General features: G+C 40.6%; 1 protein-coding gene across 5 annotated transcripts in view; it reads right to left on the minus strand.

The window, feature by feature from the left end:
* Window positions 1-855: 855 nt before the first annotated feature.
* Window positions 856-25,988, minus strand: part of ncor1 (nuclear receptor corepressor 1) — a 45,282-nt gene continuing 20,149 nt past the window's right edge. For 2 of the 5 annotated variants that reach the window (XM_053846800.1, XM_053846798.1), the window contains exons 16-45: window positions 25,458-25,750; window positions 23,406-23,471; window positions 21,480-21,616; window positions 21,320-21,416; window positions 19,163-19,616; window positions 18,951-19,077; window positions 18,372-18,543; window positions 16,453-16,616; window positions 15,759-15,873; window positions 15,087-15,172; window positions 14,847-15,012; window positions 14,650-14,775; window positions 14,460-14,543; window positions 14,132-14,382; window positions 13,752-14,055; window positions 12,556-12,783; window positions 11,951-12,151; window positions 11,387-11,536; window positions 9,258-9,431; window positions 8,982-9,117; window positions 8,425-8,891; window positions 8,221-8,334; window positions 7,944-8,092; window positions 7,655-7,869; window positions 7,441-7,575; window positions 6,391-6,536; window positions 5,785-5,838; window positions 5,501-5,695; window positions 5,256-5,426; window positions 856-2,982 (exon numbers count right to left, since the gene is read on the minus strand). In XM_053846800.1, the coding sequence (XP_053702775.1) occupies window positions 2,783-2,982; window positions 5,256-5,426; window positions 5,501-5,695; window positions 5,785-5,838; window positions 6,391-6,536; window positions 7,441-7,575; window positions 7,655-7,869; window positions 7,944-8,092; window positions 8,221-8,334; window positions 8,425-8,891; window positions 8,982-9,117; window positions 9,258-9,431; window positions 11,387-11,536; window positions 11,951-12,151; window positions 12,556-12,783; window positions 13,752-14,055; window positions 14,132-14,382; window positions 14,460-14,543; window positions 14,650-14,775; window positions 14,847-15,012; window positions 15,087-15,172; window positions 15,759-15,873; window positions 16,453-16,616; window positions 18,372-18,543; window positions 18,951-19,077; window positions 19,163-19,616; window positions 21,320-21,416; window positions 21,480-21,616; window positions 23,406-23,471; window positions 25,458-25,750 (5,377 nt within the window). In that variant the 3' untranslated portion in view covers window positions 856-2,782. The remainder of the gene's footprint in view (window positions 2,983-5,255; window positions 5,427-5,500; window positions 5,696-5,784; window positions 5,839-6,390; window positions 6,537-7,440; window positions 7,576-7,654; window positions 7,870-7,943; window positions 8,093-8,220; window positions 8,335-8,424; window positions 8,892-8,981; window positions 9,118-9,257; window positions 9,432-11,386; window positions 11,537-11,950; window positions 12,152-12,555; window positions 12,784-13,751; window positions 14,056-14,131; window positions 14,383-14,459; window positions 14,544-14,649; window positions 14,776-14,846; window positions 15,013-15,086; window positions 15,173-15,758; window positions 15,874-16,452; window positions 16,617-18,371; window positions 18,544-18,950; window positions 19,078-19,162; window positions 19,617-21,319; window positions 21,417-21,479; window positions 21,617-23,405; window positions 23,472-25,457; window positions 25,751-25,988) is intronic. The other 3 variants (XM_053846799.1, XM_053846801.1, XM_053846802.1) reach the window with 3 other exon arrangements.

Below are 25,988 nucleotides of genomic sequence, written 5' to 3' on the forward strand. Positions count from 1 at the left end.
TTCTCATGAATCACTTTTTCTACATTGAAATATTTGTACTACATAGTTAACCTCAGATGATTTTAGGACAAACAATTGTGGAACACAGTACTATTGACCATCCTGTAGATTGCATACTTTATATTCGAGATAATGCAAAAACATATATGACTGAATAACTCCCTGGTCATACGTATCAATGTTATTGATATCAGACGATTATTTGTCTCATTTAAACCAGCATAACACATATGATTAAAACGTCATGTTGGATAATTTCACAGTAAACACACGTACATAACCAGACAGAAAGGTGCAGCAGTGCCTTAATATCAACTGTGCGTAATCTGCATGAATGTATAGGCAAAGCACTATTTGAACTACATAGTTCAAATTCTTAACTGTTACTTCACATTGTATGATTTCCTCTGTTATAATTCTGTTTTACAGATTTTAAAGGGAGAATTACATATATTTATGACTAAAACCACTATAGTCTGTTATTGTCACTGTCATTCTCAATTACTAAAAGCCACAATAAATTGCTGGATGTTTTTGCTATAAAGTTCGATAGGATTGCGATGCTTAGGGAGCCTCATTTGAATTTTGAAACACAAGACAAATTTACTGTCAGTAACACTGACAGTGGGCTTCACTTTCATAACCTGTCATTCACAGAGATATCAGACTTTCAAACTTCATTGAGCAATAACTTCAAAGGGATCATCAGGACAGCTGAATTTGGACATTAGTTGCTCTTTAAACGTGGCGATCTTAATGTTCAGGCATGTGGGATTCAGTTAGGATGAGCAGTGAGAACATCATTCCTAGTGGAAGTCATTTCACATTTCAAACATGTATGAAAATATCACCATGTTTCAGTGGGTTAAAACTGATCCACTTTATTTGATTGGTCTGAACTCCTGTCATAGCCTGCTAAGAGACATTGTGCGATACATACATTGCAATTCATCATATACAAGCGTTTTCAAGTCTCAGTTCCAAAGGAGAGAAAAAAAAAATCATCACCTTGTGATTAATGTCCAATACGAAGTTCCAATTGATTATCATCTTCATGTCTGATTTATTTAAATTTCAAGTTGGTACACTTTGTCTGTCACTGCCTCAGTAAACATATCAATATCCTCAACTCAGAAGTGCATGGAGGGAAGACAGAGAAAAAAAGTGTGTCTGTGTATATAATATATATATGTATATATATATACATATATATGTATATATATATATACACACATTGGTGATGACAAGAAGAGACATGTAGAGCAAAGAAAAATATAGGAAAGGGTAAACATTTGTAAAAGAATATGACTGCCATTTTTGACCTAGATATTTATTGCATGATAAAGCGCCTTGCTTATGAACATATTGAAAGCAAAAGTTATGTGGTTGAGAAAAAAAAAATCCCCTAAATATTTAACAGTATAACTGCAATGCAAAGGTTATACAAATAACTTATTTACCAGCTACAAGAAAAGACAGTAAGTAAAAACATCCAGATTTCTGTGGGCGCTGAAAAATGTTGAAGCACATCACTGAATACTCCTAAATAAGTTACACAGCAGGTAGTATGCTTTTCGTCACAAGTTATAAAGCAAAAAAAAGTGCAAAAATGTTGCAGACCATTCTTTGTTTGGTGAGGTTGTCTTTTGTGTGATGGAAAGACACAAGACAGGTCAGATTTCATTGAAGGGCAGTATTGAGAAAAAAAAAAAAATTAATAAGGTGGACTATGGAAACAAGTACACACAAACACCAAAAGTAAATCTCTGAGAAAATTAGTTAAAGCTGCCTTCTTACTCAAGTCACAAGGCATGGCAAAACCATCACAAAACATGTTCCTGACGTGCTGATTTTTTTCACCATGACAACATTGCAAAGCAGTTTAATCTGGTTGGACACAAAGAAAGAAACATGTGACAAGACCTGTCAGCTTGTGTGGTTAAAAATGGCTCACTTTGTAAATTCCTAGGGGGTTCAGAGGAGTAGTCATTGGTTCTGTCACAACACCGTTTATGCCAGATGTGTCACCACTATGACAATGCACCAGTGTTCTTCAACTTACTTTTCTGTCAAGTGATTTTCACTCACAACCGTATGAAGCCAGGCCTGGACCACAGTGGTGAAAGTTTGTGAGAATGCATTGTTTTTCCTTTGTAATTGATGATATTGTAATGTTCAGGCTCTGGTGGTGATTGGTGGAGGTCAGAGACTGACAGACCTCTGTGGCTCCAGTTTGAGCAGAGAGAGAAAACCTCTGTCATTAAAGTGGATGTCAAGTAATGTTGGGCACTGTGAATGCTGGAAGAAACAATATGCGAGTACAAAGACCCACACAACCCCTTCCAGCTTAAAGTGGATAGTTTTAAAAAGCATCAATAAAATAAAAAAAAAAGTTCAGAAAACACTGCAAAAGTTCACCCTATTTACATAAAATGATTTTCTTAAAGACAAGGTATGTTTACAGAAATCCTACAAATTTCCAAAATGTGTCTCTTACGCTTTTTACAAGTCAAGTTCGGCAACATTTTCACACCCTCTGCCCTTCCTACCTTCACAAGTTCTGTTTATGCTTCAGTTCCAAATGGACACTTGCTGGAAAGCCCTGCCTCAGTCTGTATTTTTTGTAACAAGTCAGGGGGTGCCATAGCACCATTAAAAAAATAAAACACCACCCCATTTCCTTGACAAACTGGCCGCTGAGCAAGAGTCCTTTTGAGGGAGGGGGTCACCATCCAGGCACACGCCTTCATTCTCTTATGGTCACATTACATGAGCACAAGCCTCAGTCATCACTGTCTGACAGGGTCTCGTACTGCTCAGACAGCAAGGATTGCCACACGCGCTGGTGGCCAGGGGCGCCAGCTGAAGATGGAGGCTGCTGCTGCTGCTGCTGGCTCTGTATGGAGGGTGAAGCAATGGAGGTGGGTGGTGTGCCACTCAGAATACGCATGGTCAGTGGGTTGTACGGAAACTGCATGGACCCTGTTGGAGAAGACGAAAGAAGGACAATGAAATTCTGATCAAGGGATTGGTATCATTCAGATCGCAGAATGCGAGCGCATTGTGAAACCAAAGCTTTGGCTCTGCAGTACAGGGGCCCCCAAGACTGAGATTGGGACCTTTTTAGCAGTTTCGTAGTAAAATCACCTGAATTGTCAGAACAAACCCTTTCTTTTAAACCACAAATAAAACTTTACGATTAATAAAAAGAACATTTATCTTTTGAATCTATTATTATTTGTAGGGCGTATGAATTGGCAGACAATTCAGAGAGGACAATTCAGAGAACCATGATCTAAGGCTTCCTCAGTGGGAAAGAGAGATGCGGAGGGAACAACAGTAAATTAAATACTATTCAACTGATGCAGTTAAAATATTTTAGACCAATAAATTCATGGAATTAAATAATCCGATCAGAGGACTCCTTCAAAATTCTCAAATGACATGCATTATGCATTACACCCAATGAATACAATGAAAGGTTCATAACTAGGATCACAAATGGTTTGACCAAATATAATTAATTCGCCCACGTAGAGATATTCCAATTTTGTCAGTCTTTTAGGTACCTTCAGGTCAGAGTAGATCTATACATACACATATTTAACACAACTTCTTCTGTCACACATTCTTTGACAAAATTGATCACCCAACAAAAATAATTTCAGTAAGAACAGCATGGGCATGGATGTGCGCCTTCAAGTGGACGTCGAGCGGAGAAGTGGGTGGGAATACACAATTTTCCAAATAGTGCTATTATGTCAAAAAAATTCATTGGTCTAATGAGTCCACATGGAGTGATGAGTCCAATGATATTTGCAGCGTAGTGAGTTGAGAGCATCGCTGAGTTTGTTTTCATCAAAAAGCTGGATGTTTTGAAAACTAGTGCAGAGTTAGTGAAACGTATCCTTGAGCATTTCAGGACGTTACACAGAAATCTGTAATATGGATTCATGCAGTCATGCAACTGTAACTGTGCAGTCTCCTTTTTTTGAAAGATTTATCTGAAAAACTGTATGTCACATTCCTCTTTTGTTTTATTATCAGACATAGCTGCCAACAAGAAAAATAATGAAGACCTAAAAAAAAAACAAGGGAAAATAATACATGACTCATGTTGTATTGCTCTTCTCTTGTTTCTATTGTTCCTCCTTTTGCCCAGTAAGATAGCTATGCTTAGTTTTGTCTTCATTCTCTGTGATCACAGTATGTTGTTACTTTGACTGAATCTGTACAATGACTGACAATGATTTATTTTGTTTTTTCTACTTATTAATAATGCATTGCAAGTATCGGCTCGGGACTGAGCAGAAAGTCAAAATCAAGTGATGGTGGGGTTAAAAGAAAGTTGATTGGGACATTGATTAGTTTAATTCTTTCTTCATTTTTCTTCTTCTTCACATCTTCTTCATTTTTATTTTCATCTGGCTTTATTGGATGTCAATCAATGGTAGCATGTCATAGCTTAGTGGGCTGAGAGTCTGGCCTGTAATCCAGAGACACAGGTTCAATCTCCCGGCCAGACACAGTCAATATGTATGTTTTTACAAAAAACATACATATAAAACTATTGATTTTCTTTTAATTTTGGTTAATTAACCTGGATAAATTAAATATTAAGTGTCTAAATTCCAATACCAAATACTAAAATGTAAGCAATGCAGGTATTCCCCATATTCCACTTATTTTGGATACAAATTTAGAGCAGGAGATGTTGAAGCTGCAGTCCAGTAGAAAAGTTCCTTTTAATTTGGGAAAAATGTACCTACTGACACACAGCTATTTGGAGATACAAATTGCAGAAAATGCTTTTGTCTCCAAAAAGGGGTGTCATGTCATGATTCATTTATTTACAAACTTTAAATAACTTTTTAGATTTTATCATCTCTTTTGTACAATTTAATTGTAGTTTGGTGAGTTTCCAGACAAATCTTCATAAGAACAATCATTTCTTCTATCTTCATATCTTCTTCATATTTTGGAGTTTAGTAATTTTGTTCTGCATTTAGTTTTTATCTAACTCCATGATTTAATGTTTAATGTTAATCATCCACCTCTGTGCCCGGAAATAGAGGTGAAACAGGATCATTTCCCACGGCACACCTGACACTCTCAGTTGATTTAGTGTGAGAATCGCATGTGAGACTGCACTTAATGACCAGCAGATGTCGGCACTCACACATGAACAGTTGAGGAGCATGATGCATTTGAGCTATGACCAACAAGTGATTCAAGAGCGCCAGAGAAAGCATCACCTGCTGAAGAGGGCCGTTCATCCCAGCTCCACTGTGCCTGAGCTTGTCTGTGATAGTCTCCATCGGAGTGGACGGACGACACTGACGAGGGCCGGTCATTTGAAGCATACGCCTGACCTACATTAGGAGACTTGGTCTTTCGACTGCTAGCTTTGCTCTGCTTCTGCTTGGCTGTAGACAAAAAACACGAGAGTAGAAAAAAAATCCAACTAACATTGTGAAATTAGTAGGCATCATGCGCTTACCAATGCTCGGCGATCGATTGGCCTCATGGCGAGCATCGCCGCCTGCACTGGAGCCGCTGGTGATAGAGCCAACACCTCCCTGGTGCTCCTCCTGTCTCTCCTCCAGGTTGCCCATCAAGGCCTTGCGAATGATGTCCTCTAAGCCCAGGTTACTAGCTGGATCACTAAAGGAGTGATTTCTGGGATTTATGCTGCCTATGAAAGAACAAAATGGCACAGTGGAATTGAGAAATGGCAGCTGAGTCTGAGCAAGCAAATACATTTCCAAGCGCCATTAAACTTACTAGAGCTGGTCACAGCAGGCAGATTGAAAATTTCTGTTCCTGGTTGTGCATTACCTGCAAATGAGGAATGAATGATGAATGTAGTGAATTATACAGACGCACGCAATCCTGGACAGCAGGGATGCTCCGATCAGGATTTTTGTTGTAGATCACTGATACCGATCACATGGACTGATAATAAACTTGTTATCAAAATGACGAGACCTTGTGTGTTCTTCATGTGAAAAATGAGCCATTAAGTCATTTTAATTCAGAAGAAAGAAGAAAAAAATGAAAAACTTTGCAGAATGCAGCAACTATTATGAAATTGACAAGCATTTTATTCCATGTGAGACATTGCAGCTTGTTAAGCTCTAGCAGACTTTGCAATGTCCATGACATATTTACAAACTGACAAGAGCGAGAGAGAAAGAGAGAGAAGGGAGGAGCGGATGCATCACAACTCGCGTGGCTTCATCTGAGTACCGGGTGTCACATGTGATCAGTTGTTGTGATCGATCGGCACATCCCTGGATAGATTAATACTCATTCATCAATGCCCATACAAATGAAATAAGATAGAAAGATGAGAAAGACAAGATGCCTAGATTAGAAGGACCCACTTACCAACATCAGAATCCCCGACACCAGATGTGGTTTTCAACTTACGAAAGATCTCCTGCTTTTTGGATTTCACCATCGGGGAAGTGCTCTCCAGCTTGGTGAAGAAGGAGGGCAGGTAAGCCACACTTCCTGGTGACCGTGAGTCCAACCTTGAAAAAAGAAATCAGAAACGGTGGTTTACAATCAGTGGTGATTTTTTGGCAGCAGTTGAACCGTGCAGTGGCATTATAGGAGGTGCGGCATGGGGATCCAAGGTGGGGGGAGACGGATGGGGATCCTCCATATAGCGCTAAATGCCACTTACTCAGTCAATCATGCGTGTTATTATAAATACAGACCTACAACTGCTGCATGTGTTTCTAAATGGTGTAGTGTGGGCAAATAAAAATGAGCAATAAAAAAATGTGGTCAGCCACCAGCTCATTTTTTGAATTGAGTTATCTATATGTCTGAAATATGTAGAAAGAAGAATTAATGTTTTTTTTTTTACCTCTTCTTACCATATATTTCCATAATGCAACACCCAAAAAAAGTGTTGTTTACACAGTTTTTGCCATGGATGAAAACATTAACCTTCCAGGGCAGAGTGGGATCCATACATGTGGACCGCGTCCGCACTATGGTGGAGGATAATGCTAGCTCTCTCCCAGACAGGGGCAGATGCAGTGGGCTCACTATGCCTTGGCTTCCTGAGTAGCTTCACTCTGTGCAACTTTCCTTTAAAGGGGACCGAATAGTAACCTGAATGACATGCCGTTCAGTGTAAAAAGAGGTGCTCCACTGAGCAGCCAGGTCAGCTTACACTAACGGAAGGGGTTGACCTGAGAGAGATACAGCAATTTCAAGCAAAGCTCACGCAACTGACTCATTAAAACAGCATGCACTCCTGGATATCACAGGCCTTTAGACCACTATTGCGGCCTAAGACTGGTCAGGACGGAGAGAATCCGAGAACAAGACTATAGACTGCCAAGACCAAGACGAGATCAAGATCAGTCATGAGATTACTAGTCCATAACCTTATCTTTAACTCACTGACCAAATGATAAATACCTTATTTCAGAGTTGTCTGCTTCTCTCCTTTGTATTGAAGGGCCGCTGTCTTGTTTCTCCATCCCTTGGTAGCTCTGCGGAGGAGATATGGGTTCATAGTTCTCCATTGGCCTGCGCTCCGGAGACTTCCCAGGCCTGAATAGTTTTGAGAAAAAGAGAATATTAACAGGGAATTGTCAACAACTTAAAAACCTTAAGTCAATAATATGCCTGCCTGGCTCTGGGTTTGTCAGGAGCATTTTCTGGGGAAACTCTGCTGGAAGGCCTGTGCTGATGCAGAGCTTGAATTTGATTCTCTGGACTATAACGGTTGGGCATCTTGGTTCGACTTGAGGAAGACACCGGGGGTACGACATTCTGAAACAAGGCAGAACTTGACGAAGTTGGAGGAGGGTCTTGATTTCGGGCAAAGTCTTGCGTTATAATTTGCTGCAGAAAAACATACAAAAGGATTTAAATAAATAATATCGATGATATGATATCTTGGGGATAATATTTCTTACTGATATATGGTCAGCCAAGGTCATGACTCTGTGTGTCTTGGGAACCTGGGCGTAAGAGTCCACCTGGGAGGAGGGTGGCTGCTGAGAAGTTGACTGGGAAGTCTCTACAGTTGGCCGGTAATGACTGACTTCATAAGCACGGACACCACCTGAAAATAAAGCAGTAGTCACAAAACAATGTTGAATCATTTCTGTCATTTACGTATCTACATTACATACTGCAAATGGGGAGGATAAGGTCATTTGAGTTGTTTGCTCCACTCTATCACAAAGATACCTGGTTGTGGTACTTGAGAGTCCTCCGGCTTGTCTGGTTGTTGGACAGGGGAACCGGCAGGACTTATGACTTCAATTGCTCCCCCACCAGGGTTTTCATACCGATTGGACGGTGCTGTGAGATTAATGGGAAGTGTGTTATCATTTAAACTTAAAACATTTCATAAATTCAAACTGTACAAAGAATTAAGAAAAGTAAACTCACTAGGGTTGGAGGAATCTGAGCTCTGAGAACCTCGTTCTCTTGAGTCTTTCTCGGGTGCTATCTGGCGTGTAATGATGACATCAATGAAGTTAGCGGCTGTGATTGTCGTCTTCCCACGAGTTCGAAGCTCCTCTTCAATACGGGACTTGGAGGTCTGTGGTCCCTTATCCTTACCACCAATGCTTTCAGGGTAAGCTTGATGAGGCTTGCCACCCGATAGTGGCATAGCACTGTAAGGTAAGTGCATGGGCTGCCTATCTACCTCCTGCTGCTGCTGCTGCTCTGAGAGACTGGCTGCTCGCCGATGAGAAGCAACGTCATCATCACGATCATGTTTGCTTTCCTTTGACTTGGCCACATCCATCTGCGGTGCAGAGGCCGCAGCATCTACTAGAGCTGCCAGCGCATCTGCAGCCGTGTTATAGCGAGAGTTCTGGGATGCTGCTGTTGTTGCTGACGAATGAGGACTGGAAAAAAAAAAACAGAACATGCTCCAAGTAACATTCAGGAGTGTTGTATATAAGCATGCAAACACAAACCAAGAGTTGTTGACCTACTTTAGAGAAGTTATAACACTTTTGCTTTGAAAGATGCTGGGACGCTGCTGAGCCACCACTTCCTGTGTCCTATGGGAAGGAGATGGGGAGTGCAGATATCCTTGACTCCCAGGTCGCCCTGGTTGCTCAGGACCACCTGAGCCACACATAAAAAGAATGCAAACTTTGTTGATCCAAAAACAAAATCTATACATAACTGTTATACTGTAGCAGCACAATAAATACTACGAATAACTGAATTTCATAAATCCCAATCTTATGAGATTCACAACTCACCACTACGGATGTATTCATTGGATCGCTCCCGGTCTCTATCCCTCATTTCTCTGTCGCGCTCTCGCTCTCTGAGTTCCCTCTCCTTCTCCCTCTCTTTTTCCTGCTTCTCTCTGTCACGCTCCCTCTCCACATTGGCGGCAGCGGCAGCAGCTGCGGCAAGGTGGGCTTGATGACCTGAGAACATCACCATCAACCACTGAGTATCACAGATATGACTTATGCAAACACTAGTACCCTCTGTCCCTATCTGAAACATGCAGCAAAAGCAAATAAATCTTTTACTTTATCAAATCAGTGAGTTGAAATGTTTTTAATGACATTTGCTTTTGGAAAAAAATATTTCTGCTTGACCAAAATAACCATTTTTGGATACACTTAAAATTAAGGAACATATATCATCATAAATTAACTACTTATTCAAATGCATATTACCAGCATATTGACCAGTAATTAATATTTATATAGTACAGTTGAGCTTGTTGTAAAGCCTGACTATATTTTATCTTAAACGACCAAAAATTCACTGTGAACAAGACCATAATTACTGGGAATCAACAGCAAATGAGCACGTAATTCATTTATTAATAGCTAATATGTCTTCCAAATCTAAAGTACAACCCAATTTTTTATGTCAAAATCAAGCAAAATAAGAAAGCAAAATCATCACCATTTCATTAAAAACATCTATAAAATAATAATTTAAAAGCAACAACTGATTTAAGTAAACCAAATATTGGAAAGGACACACATTCACTGGCCACTTCTTCATGAAATGGCTTCAAAACGGTGTTCAAAAAGTACTAACTCCACCCAGATTTTGGTCAGTATTGACGAACTATCATCTCAATGGGAGAAGGGACAATTCAAGAGAAGTAGACTCATATATTCATAATGCGCTGGACGTGGTACGCAACAATCTTTATCCACTGTACACCATGGCATTTAAACAATCTCAAATGGCACAAAGGAGCCCTAAATGATCAAAGAAAATGTCCCCACACATGAAACCCTGTGATCAGGCTTTTAGCTAGGAGGGCGTCTGGACGCCCGCTTCTCGACCGTAGCTTGGCCGCCGGCATCTGGCGGCCAAGCTACGGTCGGAATTTGGGCGTCCATGTTTTCATGTTTTGCAGATGCCCTCCTTGCTAAAAACTCTCGAATGAGACGCTGAATGAGGAGTGCTGTCACTGTTGATGCGAGGAGATGTTCTAGTCCTTCTGTTTGTTATTAAGTTTTATTCAGCGAAGAGGAGTTTATTACTGTTTTAATATGTTGCAAAATCATACTTTTCACTTCAGTGACACCAGCTCCACTGAAAACAATCACAGTTCCTGACATCAACGTTCTGATCCAGGATGGGTCTTTGAAAAAGCTCCTTGATTGAGCGGTGGAGAACAAGAGTGGTTGTCCACAACTCCTGTCATGCTGCTCCTCATGTCTGTCAAACAGTCCTGAGTGTGCTTGCAAGGAGAAATAGACCACAGATGTGGCTGCTGAGAGAGAGAGACACCCGGCAGCCGCATCATGTGGTCAGTACACAGAGCTGCTGTCTTTAGGACCAGCAGATCCATGTTCCTCCCCCAAACAGACGAAAACACACTTCTTAATCTTTTCAGACAATATTTAGTTGCAGTCACAAAGTTGCAGTGTGAAGTCTGTAAGTGGCATGACTTCAAAACTAAACTGGTCATTCAAAATACCGTCACACTTTCATCTACACTCTTCAACTACAGCTGTGTGTCCTGATCTGTCTGGCGCATAATGCAGGAGGGACGGAAGGTCATTCAAAACATGCATTTGCAGGAGCAGATGGCCATACAAACAAGTTCATGTCAAAAACGATGGCACTAAAGTTTGCCACAGTAAAAATACACAATACATACTTAAAATTGCAAGTGTGTTGGAAAGAAATATAATCCTAATAAATTACCTTTCCATGAATTAAAAAACATTATTTCAATAAACAAATGAAAAAGTGAAATGTTAACAGCAGATATATCATATCTCACTGCGTCACGGTCTGCCCTTTGACACCTTAGCCATGGCTGGGCAATCCTAATACTGAAGGGACACTGGAAAGTAGGCCAAGACGAAAAGTGAACAGGAAGGGATGTGGGAGGGGGCCTCACCTGGTGATATGGAAGTTGGGTTGAAAGCCCTAGGAGGAAAAGGGGGCTGAGCTCCAGGGAGGTAGGCGATGCGTTCCAAAGTGGGGGTACCTGGACCCCCAGGGTGAGGCAACAGGATAGTTGGAGGCATCTGGGCTAGATCAATAATCCCTTTTACAGACAGAAGCAAAGGGCCAGTGGTGAACAACAAAAGTGATCCAAGAAATTCTTGAACGTATTAACACCGTCTACATTTAGCTGGAACCCACCACCCTTACAGTATGTCTTGCACAGATTAATAAGCAGGGCTGCAAGAAGAGTGGAATAGTGGTTAACTTCAAAGAGGCAACCACTTAGCAAATGGAGAATTTGACACCATTAATGATTAGAAATTTAATAAGTGGCCAAATGAATTGCAGCCCAAATATAGAGAGCAAATCTGCAAAATTTGTCAAGGTCATTTGCTTCTGGGCGTCTGGAAAAGGTAGCCACTACTTCACGGACACACTTTGTGCAGAGCACAGCCACCTCGCATCCTCTCTATGGCTGCAGCTGGTGAACAACCACCATGAGGTTGAAGCTTACCTCGTGCTCCGGGCACATAAGGAATAGGGACTGGTTGCTCCCTCGGTGAAAGACCACGTGCCATGTCAGGGCGAGGGATGACTTGCATCTGCTGTGAAGTGATGTAATCATTGAGTATGGTCTGCCTTGTGTTTTCCATGGTGTAGAGCTGGTAAGTGTTGTGGTAGCTCGTTGGGGACGGCTGCCTCGGGAACATGAATGCTGGAAAAGAAGACAGAAGAAAATAATTTCCGCTGAAATTCTCCCAATATGAGATGCACAGAAACAACCGTGGTGGTGCTTGAGTACAAGCCCTTTTTCCCTATTTTTCCCTGCATGAAAAAAATGCCTCATCTTGAAGGCATTTTTTTGATGACCCTTCTACTCATGCCACGCAGAGCAGCATTCACTCCGACAAGCAGCATCAGAGAGGTGAACACAGCGTTTGAGTGGGATGTAAGTTTTAAAGGGGGATGATTTTGATCTTTTTTTTTGTCGAGGGAGTGGCATCCCACCTCAACTCAAGTACTGCATATGAGAGGCTACAACTTCATAAGAATTTGTTTAGGGTAAATATTATGGCACATACATGAGTTAAAGAAGGCAATAATTACTAAATATAGTACCAGGGTCCATCACTCTGTGGAAGGCAAGTGTTGGGTCGAGGCGTGGAGGCAGATGTGCACGGTACATATCTCCAGGAATAAGAGGCTGATGATGGGGGTCAAAGGGGCTATGAGATGCTACAGGGTCAGCGCCTGTCACTGGAGACTTGGCTGGAATGCTTTCCCTCTGATTTGGGGTCATGGCATTCTTCCTCTCGTGAGCAGCAGACTTCGAAGAGCTGATTCCACCTTTATGAAAAGAGAACCCCAGATCATTAAATCTGTATGTTACATATGGAAAATCACACTTAACCGCTTAGAACATGTCATCAGGCCTGTCACCACAATTAATAAGTCAATTGATCAAATCATAACTCAAAATGAAACTGGTCATTTTGCCAGCAACAATTACCGTTTCTTGTAGAAAAACAATGACTAAGAATCCTATGACTGCAGTCCCTGTGTGGGAATATTTCGGTTTTAAGAGCAAGGTGAGCGCTAAAACACAGACGAAACAGAGTGTCTCATTTGCACAAAAGTGGTGGCAACTAAAAAGAAAAGAACAATAAAGCAAGCTTGCAAGCTCATTTCAAACACCACCCTCTGGTTCAGTACTCTCAAAATTCACCGACTACAGAACACCAGAGACAGTCCACATTAATATCATTATTTTAACCATATTAGTTATTCAAAAGACATTTTGTCAGCAATGGTAAGAATACTACTAATAATACAAAAGAATTGTGTTTAAAGCATGTGCTTGTGTTATTATTGATAGACTACCTTGGCCAAAAAATATTGTTGACAATAATATCGTTTATCAGAAATACAATTTATCGACCAGCAAAATTTGTTATCGAGACAGGGCTACATGTCATACCATAATCAAACGAATGTGCCTGGAGATAAAACAAGATCACAGGTCACTGAACAATTAAATAAAAGTATTTAGATTGCCTTGTATATCAGACTTATTTTGGTAATGGTCATTGTTTTTCGAGAAACAAAAGTTTAAAAAGCACACACACCAAATATTTTGTCCCAAGTGAAAGGACTAAATTGTAAAAGCAATCATAGAAAACTACGTATGGAAATTAAATACCACACTTGAAGACTAAATTATATTGAACTAATAAGTGGACTAAATTATATTAGTCTAACAAGTAGTTATTACACAAATGGACTACTAATTATTGGACTACTATCATGCAACACACCTTCCACTCGGAGCATAGGAGAGCCTCTGGTCGCTGGGTTGCTGCTGTAATTCACCGGGGTCCTACGGGCATTTGGATCTTCGTACATGCTTGGGCTTAGCTGGGATTTGCCAGCCTCCTGATGCGTGGAGCGAAGGACTGAGGTGGAGTTAACCACTGAGGTATGGCGAACTGCTTTGACCTCTTCATATTTGGCCCGTTCCATGGCCTCCAATTGGGAGGAGAGACCATGCTGGAGTTTACTGGGACTAGTGATCAGGGACTTGACATTATGCTTGAGAGTAGGCTGGGTCATGGAGTGAACCTAATAAATGAGGAGAATTTCAACTTCAGGAGGTGACAGTTTTTAAGTGCACAAGGTAACATTAATGTAATCATACCTGGGATATAGATCCCTCTACACTCTTTCTGTCCGACAGCTCGGGTGTTTTGCAACTCTCTTGTCCTGGCAGCTCCTGTCGTGGGATTTCATGAATGGAGCGTCCAGTCTCTTTGATTGTATTTACTCCTTCATAGGGCTTTCCCTTCCCAATGCCTCCTTCAAAGGAGCGAATAGGTGGGCTCTCTCTCTTAATCTGCTTTCCATACTTTAAAGTATCCTCATACGTCTCTGCTGCAGTTCTGGGAGTCCCTAAGAAAAAAGATGATTGTTTTATCATTGTCTCCTGTACAGAATGAATGAGCTCTGGAAACAACATTTGCAGACACCTTGCATGATAGAGCCAGTGACTAAGGGCCGATCCTTAGAATCACCATGGATAGTTTCTCTCGGTAGAGCTCTGCTGATAAGTCCTAAAAGAAAAACACATTTAAAATACTTTTAATATTAGCTTCTTTATCATATCCTAATGATATGCTTTGCAAAGCAATTCATAGACAAAGGCAAAGACATCTGTACCCTCAAACGGTGCCCCTTCCCTGCTGAGATGACCCCTGCCCATGGCTCCTTCCATCATGTCATAATTGCGCTTTAACTCATGGCCAGTTCTGGGGCTGCGGGTGTTTTCCCTTGTGTTCTTGATTGCTACAAAGCAGAATGCGGTTAGGATTGGTCCTCTCTTTTAAAATGCAGAAGCATATATTGGATTAATTTACCATCATAGGAGAGGATGTGACCACTCTTGCCCTCATAAATCACATGACCTTTGGCCATCTGTTCTCTGGTCTTGTCCGAGCTGGCCAAGTCCTCTGTGGCCAGCTTGGTGATTGTGCCCTTGAGGAGATCAGCAGCAATGCTAGATTGAGAAAGTGCGGGTGTTCCCTATTTAAGATAACAGCACAGGCCAGTGAGAAATCAGGTCTTCACCACAAAAATAACAGTTTTCGATTCAATACCTGAGTGATTGATCCTCGGAAAGCCAGACCTTCACCCACCTTTGATAAACTTCCTCTGGCATCCTGCATGGAAGATAAGGGTGCTCCTAGAAGGAAATCAGAGGAGTGAGCACTGTGAGGATTTAAACAATTCAATGCATCATTTAACCTACGAAAGTCAATACCATATTTATTGGCGTCATCCCATTTAGCATGCAACATCCTGCGTTCAAATTCAAATGCAGTGGTTTCAATGTTGAATGTGTGCTTGGTCTGTTTCATGGATGCCATGAAGGTAATGAATAAATTAAGACTAATGCCACACAAGTTTTCTTCAGCAAAATGTATATTTTCGTTGTGCATGTGCAGTGAGGATTCGCAGTTATACCTGTGGTAAATTCATTTACCTGGGCTGTAACCTTTAAAAGAGTAAGTAGTTACACCGATATGACCCCTGTCTACATATGGATGAGTATCCAATGTGTCATGAAACTGTACCGCTTCCTTATTTAAAAAATATTGCCAAGATTTCATATAGTGATAATATGACAATATAAATTTAACTATTGCTATATTTTAAAAAAAGGGACAATAGTTTTGATACATTTGGGTCTTCCAAAAGAGATGGTGGTGTTAAGACTTTAAATGGTTTATTCAGATTAAAAATAACAATTGAACACATTTGTATTCTACCAGGCTTATTTGGATCCTGCTGCCGAGGAAGTCCAAGAGAGATTGAACCCACTGAGCTCTTCGTTCCCTCTGGTCCATACAGAGCATGAGAAGGCAAGTATGTTCCAGGAGTTCCCTTAAAACAACAATGAAATAAGGAAACATAAAAAACAGCATTCAGGATTTATTCTAACTTCACATTCTCTATGTGGCAGGGTTTAAAATAATAGATTTTTTGGATAAACTTGTCCATTTGCAGTACTAGTTTACCGTTGTTTTTACACAACAAATAGCATGACCTACAAAATATATTCCAGATACATTCTTGTCAGTTACCTATGCGAGACTAAATTTTGATGGTCACTTGGACCAGGAGAGAGCGCTGTGGAGCTACCAAACTAGAGTACAGTAGCCTGTTTAAAAAAGGTGAACAACTAATGACCTAGATATATTCCTGGTTGCTTCAGCATTGAATTTAAGTATTGCACTTCATTTTCACCCCTTAAATTTTTTTAGCGCAAGCATGAGATGATTGAAGACAGCCTTTAGTTAGTGTTTTAAAAAAATAGTACATCAGCATATCCAACAGGGCAAGAAAATCACATTGCATCAAGATGCTATCACACGACACATATTAACAATTGAACAAATAGTTCATTAGAAGAGACGTCAAACACCCATGTTTAACTGAACCTGCATCACTGGAAAATCATACCTGGGAGATGGAGCCTCCGTGAATAAAAGAGGGCTTATCGGGCTTAGTTGTTGGAATGAGAGGCGGAGGAGAGGGAATGTTTGGAGGCCGATTAGGTCTGTTGAATGTCACTCTAACTCCATCTTGTATACTCTGGCCCATTTGGCTGGATGCGTGGTGAAGAACTGGCAAATACAATGCAAAAATATGTCAGACATCAGTGAATGCCCACTTACACAGGCCATAATTGTCTTCTAATAAACATATAAACCGTTTTCTGTAAAGATTGCATCTGTATCACATTATCCCATTAATGTTCCATTAAGGATTTCCCAGGGAAAAAAACCCAAATAAGACAATGCAATAACGTGCAATAACCTGAAAAATCAAAAATTGTTTGTGAATCAGCAGAAGTCCTTCAACATGTATGGACTTGCTTAAAGAAGAAATGGATGAAAAAAAAAATGAGGGATGGTGTGACATATGTTGAAGGAGAAGCAGGAGCAGTTTCCTAGTGATTGTGAATTATAAAAAAAATGTCAAACACACTTATTATTCACCAGTGGAGAGCTGCTTAAGGGTCTGTCGTCAAAATAGCAAAAAAATTGATTTACAAATGGCAAAAAGAATGGTAGATGTCTGATTAAAATGAATTATTTTTGCTTTGTTAAATAAATCCTTAGTATCACTCCCAATTCCAATGTTTATTGGAAGTTCAGAGTAGAAAAACAGAACTCAATCTACCAGCATTACCCTTGGTCACAGAATTACACTGTCATTCTTATTTTACAAATTCATTTCCCATATTTTAATTTTTCATTTACTTTGCTTTTGTTTTTTTCATCGTGAAGGTGAAGGTTTTGTGAACAGAAGTGTTAAATAACAGTAACTGTCAATTGTCAACTGAGAAACCAACCTATTTCTTATCAAATAGTGCTACTTGCTATCTGAATTCAGGTTAATTTGTGTGTGTTCATATCTCAATATATATAGCAAAGAACTTTCAAAATGAGGAATGGGTGAGACAGAGCACAACCACACTGCTCCGACCCTGGACTCACACCAAACACGGCTCAGTGAGGTGCTATTTTTGCCATGCGGAAAATAGGATAAATGCAAGTCAATCAGAGCACTCAAATTCACACTGCTGTCTCCATGCTCAATCATTAGAATTGAGTTCTATTTGGGTTTTTTTTTGCTGCATCTCAGGAGTTGAAGTAAAGTTGGTGATGAGAAGAATATGAGGAAATCACTAAATCAGAGTGTATCCAGTAAATCTTCAAAATAAAGCTTTCAATTACATTCTACCCTTGAAACGGCAACATGACAGCAGCAGCAGCAGCAGCAGCATCAAGTGGTCAGATGAAAGTATCTCACGTGACAGACTCAGCAGAGTTGTCTAGGTGATACCCAGGTGGTATATGCTTTAAACCCACTACGAAAGGTCAGTTCATATGCTGAAGATCCAAACAATGCACGAGACGGTCACAGCTCAGGAACCCACCAGCAGTGGCAGACAACACCAGGTATACCCATAGGCGAAAACTGTATTGAACTCATTAATGTAAATGATCTGTAATCTGTGATCTCTTTGTTTTCTCTGTTAGATGTTGCACATGGTTGGTCAAAATGAGTGTCTCGGGTAACCAAACTAAAAGTGGGAGTGAGTGGGTGACAGACACCTGCTACAGAAGCAGACCGCTGCACCGCTGATGGGATGAGACTAAGCGCTGGTGAGATGAAGAAATTGAGAAAATGTGAGACACAACAAGGAGCAGCCAAAACACGAGTGTGTTTGGTCAGAGTCTGAGGTGAGTGGATGTTCATGAACTGCAGCAAGTATGGTGGGAAAAAATGTATGTATATTTGTAAACCCAGGCTGGACTGCAGTTCTTGACCTCAAACTTTAAACCTTGATTACTCAACATGAGCTGTATTACCCTCTCTGTCCAGTACAGTTGGGCTTCGGGTGTTGTAGAGTCCTCTTTGTTCTTGGTCTCCCTGATCTTGCCTTTGTCTTTCTTCCTGGTGCGCAGAGGCATGTACTGCTTTGATTTGGTGCTGCAACATGGTGAAGCCACTGATTGACACTCCACCAGGTCCAAATGGAACCTATACCAGTATTTGGAGGAAAAAAACAGATTTGTTTGAAATGCTTTTATGTTTGCAGTGGCTCTTTCTTCAGTGCAACATACTTTTCAAAAGCATACAACAGGCAGCATTAAATAACGAAAAATGTCTGTTTGCAAGACCACAAACAATAAAACTTTATTGTATCTTTTCACACTTCTCTCTTCTCTCTCTACAACACTGCCATGTATATCATGTTACTGTACTTTTTTTCTTAACACCTGGCAGCAAGGCTGCAGAAAGGGCCATGAATACCTCTTCTGGACAAAGGACTGAGATCTAGTTTTGTGTACACGCACGCACACATACATTTCCATTTCTGTCCTTATTTTATGTAAGGAGTCAAAACAGTCTGATCCAGCATAACATGAGCTTAAAAAGGGACTTACCATAGGTGGGATAGCAGCAGCTCGCTGGTGAAGCTGCTGAATGTTCAAAGAAGATTGCTTTGGAGATGCCACCAATACTGTGCCTGGGGGGCTAAGCAGTGAAGGCTTTTCCATCGAGAATATTCTGCTAATGAAACAAAAAACAATTGGAATCCAATGATTTTTCCAAGACTTAGAAATACGATTCATCATGGCAAATTTAAGGGAAGCACCTGTGTCTGTCAGGTTCTGGTTCCACATCCTCATCAGCACTGCAGGTGGCGCTGGAGTCATTATCTGAATGAACTTCTCTTTGCTTTTCACCAAGAGGTACCTTGTCACCCTTCTCCTTCATCTCTGGCTCAGTCTTAACTTGCACCTCCCCAGACTTCATGTCCAAATCCTGAGGCTCAGTTTTTGGATGAACGGGATCTGTAAATGGGGCAGGCCGGGACTTATCTTCTTGTAATCCGTTCTCACTCTCTGGGCTTTTCTCTTCTTTTACACGGAGTTCCCCGTATGATGGATCAGGACCTTTACCGCCGCTGGCTTCAGCTTTCTCTGGGTCTGGGTCGGAGCTCTGAGTATCCCCTACAGCACTGTCTGGTCTCTTGGAGACACCGGACTTCAAAGAGTCCACTTGAGGCGGTGACGGTGCGCTTTCTGTATCTGAACTGTTGTCGCCACCTGACGATGCACAAGATAAATGCAAAATTCATGAGTCAGAAACTGTGGTTTGCAGTAAATGTAGTGCAAACACAATGGAACAACTCAAAGATCTTTCTGAATATTTCTAATGCCAACAAATATGAGTCATGCGATACATTCTCCATTATTATCAAAAAGGAAATAATTTGATTATTTATACAAATAGACGCTGTACTGTAGATTTCATTCATCAATAACTTGGGGATTGCCTATATTGTCTTGATATTAGCATTATTATCTAATATCAGTATGCCTTGTTCCACCAATAATAATGGAAGGATAACGTAATGGGCCTGGATTTCGCCAGATGCTTCAGGAGTCCAGGTATGTTTACCAGCACAACTGACTACCTCACTGAGGTGCACCAGGAGGCAGAACAACAGAATCAATCATCTGACAAAACTACAAACTACAAAAATGTCTGGGGTCTGTTTTCTTTTTTTTTTTAATTTTTAGTTTCACCATGTTGGCAATTTATAAGGCCATGCCTTGTGTCATATGAGGGGGAAAGAAGACAACACAGCTTCTTTTCTCACCGCTCCCTGCACCATAATTGACATTGTAAGGCTGTTCAGTGCTGTCTCACATCTCAATGATGGGAAGGGGTATATATTAGATTAAAATATTTTAAAAAAATCTTTCGTATTGTGAAACACTGTCAATGGGTAGAGAGACATGAAGTTATGTATGTCCAACATGGATTTAACATAATAAACTCATCCTCCTCATTCTACTCTTCTTGACAACAAAAGCTGTTGTCAGTGGAACCAGTAGCAATAACAAATTAAAATAGATGCTTGTCAGACAAATAAAAGCTGAAACACGTACATTATCAAACACCCTAATGCAGAGCGAGTCATGGACCACTCTGCAGTTTGATGACTCCTGTCATGCATCGAAATGTTGCTGGTGTGGATAAAAACCTCAGAGTTCCATGTGTCTTATCAAGTCGTTTTTGGATCACGGTGTCTGCCCAAGCAGCAATCAGACAACTCAACCACTTGTTGCTCCATCAACATCCCGAGTGCAACACTCAGTAGACAAAGGCTAAAATCATATCCCAGTACAGAGCATACCGGGCCTCTCCTCAGCTAGGTCAAGCCCTGTGCCAACGCCCAATTTGTTTGAGTTCACTTCTCTGAATTTTGCGCCAAAGGGATTTTGTCACGGGACAGAATCCTGGGGTGTGAAAGACCCCTCAGACTCACATAGAAGATGTCTGTGTTCCGAAGTCTATTAGTTGTTCTGAATCAGTTGGTCGCACAGGCCTCCATCAGTTCTACAGCCTGATGTGAGGAACTTCAAAAGAGCATCGTGTTCTTAATGTACCACTATTTTTTCATTGGTCATTTGAGTTGCTCGATAGCCCAGCATGCTGCTGTACAGCAACCAGATGTTACTGGTGCCCAGTTGACCTTGATCAGCTGCTCCCATAAGTTTTTGGAAGGACTGAAAGACCAAGAAACACTGATGACAGCTGTCTTGTGGTTTGTTTGGAAGACAGTTTTGATTCTATATATATATATTATTAAAGATGATCACAGATACTACTTAAATGTTTGAGATCCAAAAATATAAGGATGACATGCTTAGCCTTTATTTTACTTGTTTAGCACCAAAGAGCTAGAGCACTATTGTGCCTAGAGATCAACACAAACAATTAAGTCAACCTTTCCACTGACCCTCACTGTCATCTGCGTTGTCTTCATCTTCATCATCAGGGGATGCCGTGGAAGGTCCGTCACCTTGAGATCGGTAAGCACGAGCCCGTCGTGTATCCTGAAGGACAGATATAGAGATCATGTTGTGTCCTAATGTATCATCAAAAAAATATCAGGGTACCTGTTTATGTTGCTGGAGCAAGTTGTCCAGATTGTGTCGTCTCTTGTAATTGAAATAAAAGTTCTTGCACTGAGCCTCACTTTTGGTGCCCACCATTTTGGCGATGGCTGTCCAGTTTCGCCCATGTGCGACCAAACCTGGTAAGGTCAATACAATCTTGAGTGAAAAAAATTCACATAATATAGAGACCTACATGGTTTCTTTGCAGACCATTTAGAATTTCTTTTTAAATTGAGTGTTTACTCTTGATAGAATATTGCAGAATCTGACATGCAGCTGATAAACTATTTTATGTGATAAAGGGAGGTGTACATAGATGCTACTATAGAAGACAGTGAGTCCACGACACAGATGATGAACCTCCTCTTTAAAAAAGGTAATGGTGAAGTGGCTAAGGGCAGCTCTGCCAATGTCAGTGAAAGAGCTTGACCACTTGAGCTTGAGAATTAGCCGCTGTTTAGCATCGAAGTTGTCCTCAAGTCAAGGCCGGCATTGCTTCAGTGTCAGAACCTCAGAGGTGCAGCAATGTTCTGAGACAGCAGTGATTGTTGGAAATGTTCTGAAAACCAATGATTTGTAAGTGATATTCACAGTCATATACGGGATGAGTACCTAAAAACAATAGCTGATGCTGAATCTTTGAATGTGGCGGATAGCTCCTTGGTCATGCAACATGTGGCACCAAGCTCCACAGAGACTGCAGCGAGAACACTGAAGTATTGAAGTTGTAAAATCAAAAGAAGTGACTCCTTGCTTTGCATACGATTCAATCAATAGCTCTTTTTACATGATACAGATAATAGGCTAACATTATATTAGCCTGTGTGACTCAGAAGTGTGAAACAAGAGAGAGTAAATCACAAAGACTAACTAGTCTTAAAGCTCAAATAACTTGTATAAGTTGGTTTTGAATGAGTCTAAAATGTACTTCATGATACACTATTAAAAAGTTTGCATTATAACCTCAATAAATGAAAGTTGATTTCTATGTAATTTGTATAAATTTTATTATGAATGTGTGTGTGAATCGAGCAACCCTGCTTGAAATGCTTAAAACTGGAGATGTAAATTACTTCTAACAATTCACCGTACAAAAATATGTGATAAATACACATAACTGTTAACAACTAAAGGCAAGACGAATGGGCTCCGTCCTGCATTGTTAACTTGATGACTTGTGTACAGCATCGTACATAAGTGCAGATTTTGATTTGATGTCAGGCTCATTCAGAGGTATGCTGGATATCATGTGTGTGTTTGCAATGAGAGTGAGATTCCACCCTGTCAAATGCTCATAATTAACAAGTCTAGCACGTCCAGAAATATGGCTACACGGCCAAATCTTTGCCAGGGCATAAAAACGCTAGTTTTTTTACTAATAAGAAGTAGAGCTATTCATGCGTCCGGCCGGGTGTGCAACTTGAGTTCCGTGAGCAACTGACTTCAGTCATTATGAGGTTTCTTTTGGGATTTCAATGAAAACCACACCAAAACCATCATGTTCATGCGCACTTCCATGATGCGTTATGAGTTTGTTTTGATGTTTGATCATGTGAGATTTCATATTTAAAGACCATTTCAGGCTGAAAACATAAAAATACCATGTGACTACCAGTGACCACTTGGAAGTACAAATGAAGTCCCCATAGTTAACATTAAGTAGACAGGGACATTTGAGTGACCCTCCAACAGTCACGCAGCGTTGCTTCATGAATACTAGCAACAGACAATTTCTGAGAATCCAGCAGGACAGAGCAAATGAACACCAAATCATAGATTTTATCTCACAGTAATGAATGTAGTAAATGGAGAATGGAGTAAATGAAAGACCAATCACAAAAAAATATTCAGGAAAACAATTTACCGGGGGTCATTGGTTGCAGAAAAGTCAAAGGTCAAAAAAGAAGTAGAAAAACAAAAAGGTACCTTTTTTGGCGACTTCCATCTCTTCTTCAGTCCAGCGGGACGTTTCTCCAGTTTCACTAGCACCAACTAAATCACAAAGAAAATAGACTGCAATTTAGACTGAAAGTAAGAAAGAAAGTGGTGCGATGGAGACCAAATCAGGACGATTGTGACTGTCTTTGTGCTCATTGTCCACTTCTCACGGAAACTAATCAAATAATCTGTTAACACTCACTGTTAAGACCTGCAACCTCATTTGCACTCTTGCTCTCTCACCCTCTATCACAATCATTCTATCCCACAGACTGAGCCCTCCTACTTTTTTATCCAGAAGGGAGGGCCACAGTCTACTGATGTAGCGCCAGACAGTGTGCCTCCCTCTTTGGGAAATGGCCTTGGATGGAGACAAATACACAGACCGATAGAAAGGCCAAAGCCGAGACCAAAACACTCCCACTCGTGAATCTGTTCGACAGTGAGCTGCTGTTAACTCCTTCACCTCTGCTTAATGGCTTGCTTGCTCAATCTCACAAACACATGCGCAAATTCTCAGTTACGAATGGTCGGTGTGGCAGGACAGAGAAATCGAGCCCACACTACTCCACAGCACCGCCTGAGATAGTTTAGACATTCGGACCAATATAGACTCTGATCTACCCCTGACATTAACACGTCGCTTTTAATGTCCACCATTCTAAAAATCATGTGCCCTTTCAGGACCAGATGCAATTTATCTATGAGCAATGAAAATGTATGAGTGCATTTAAATTCTCCACTCACTCACTCAATGCCTGTCCTCACTGAATATGCAAAAACCTCAACGTGCATGGCTGTACTGCAAAGCCAAGGCTGACAGATAGTAACCCTAAAACATCTAAACCCTTTCAATTCTCAGAATCTGTTGAAACTGGGAGGTCAGAGCAGCACAGAGCAAACAGACACACTAATCCACAACATATTCACCAAATGAGGTTACAGTTTCCTGCTCCACATATTAAGGCCCTACATTCTAGCATATCAAGTTCAAAGGTAATGCTGGCGCAAGTCACACAGCACCAATTAATCAACTAGATTCGCTAAAATCCTGAGGGGAAAAAAAAGGATGCCCGACACATTCTTCCAGCTTATCTCCCACAAAAGTTAACACATAAGCTGCTTTTATATTTATAGCGAAATAAGTAGGTCAAACCCAGTAATTTTGTGATGTATGACACGGTCTTTGTGGTACTTGAAACAACCCCACAACCTTCTGCATTGATAAGTATCAAAACATTTATTAGCTCACAAAAAAAATACACAGGCCCCATTTAGAATGTACAATAGTGATAGAGTCAATTGTTTCTCCCAGTATTAAACTCATTTAAGGACTGTCCTACAGAACCTATAGTTTGCCATGTAGTCGTTTCTCCAAAGCCTCTAGACTCCATTTCTTTTTCAGCTTGGACTTGGACATGTTTTTAGTGTGCAAGTAATGTCAACAAACTAATGTTACAGATAAAGATGTCAGATTTCAGATAACAATACACTAGTACATTAGAAGAATTAGCACTGCAAGGAAATGCAAGATCAAAATCAATTTGGGTTTCAGAATTGTCTCTCAATGTTTCATTTCATGAAGCAGCACTGTTACTACATCATAATGATTTCACAAAAAGAAGAACTTGTGGGTTTTAGACCCTTATTAATCATTAATTGTATTTCTTGCGTTACGGCCCTAATCCTCAATGAAAGAGCAGCGTACCAACCCAAGTCACCAACTGATCACTCTCACACACCACAAGGCAGCTGTGAAAAATGAAAAAAGGGTTGAATGTTCTGTCTTACAGCGAACCATTATTATTAAAGAAAAAGAAATGGTAATTCAGAGCACTTCATCAGGACCAAGCACAAGTCAAACCATGAAAACACAACTTGAAACTTCAAGCATGTCCAAGAATTTGTGGTACCTGTGAACCCTGGTGAATAATGAGTCTGAACCACAGTCGGCTTTGCCAAAACAACGAATGCAATTGCTCTAAAATGTAACAATCCAATGAAGTGACAAAATAAGAATTTTGATACTTGGATTTTTACCTTTATTGGTATCCACAGAAGCCACTGGTGTCTGTGGTTTGGCGGGCTCTTTCAAAGATTTCTGAGCATTGTCCGATTTTTGGACCTGAGGAGGATCTGGAGCGGCGTCTGCAGCAGAGGTTGGCGCTTCCTCTGCCACCATAGATGCAGCCTCATTGGCCATGGAGCGTGTGGTGATTCTTCCTTTCCTCCGACCTTGGCTGTTGGCAGTCTTCCTGCCACGAGGTGCGTTTTGCTCCTTTCCGTCCTCGTCTTCCCCACCTTCACATTTGTCTTTATCCTTGCCAATGTCCCTGTGGTTGGAAAAGTGAAACAAATCAGGTTTAAGTTGTGAGCAATGTCATGAATAAAATGATGAATAAAATGTTAAAAAAAATATATATATTATATATATATAAAAATACATAATATATAATATAATAATATATAACGCATGGTGAATATGTCAGATGGCAAATTACCTTTGACATTTGACCATTATTGTTACATTACACACAATTTTGTCAAAATATTTTCTGACATTTCACAGAG

This window comes from Synchiropus splendidus, chromosome 17, assembly GCF_027744825.2.
Source record: "Synchiropus splendidus isolate RoL2022-P1 chromosome 17, RoL_Sspl_1.0, whole genome shotgun sequence".
Lineage (NCBI taxonomy): Eukaryota > Metazoa > Chordata > Actinopteri > Syngnathiformes > Callionymidae > Synchiropus > Synchiropus splendidus.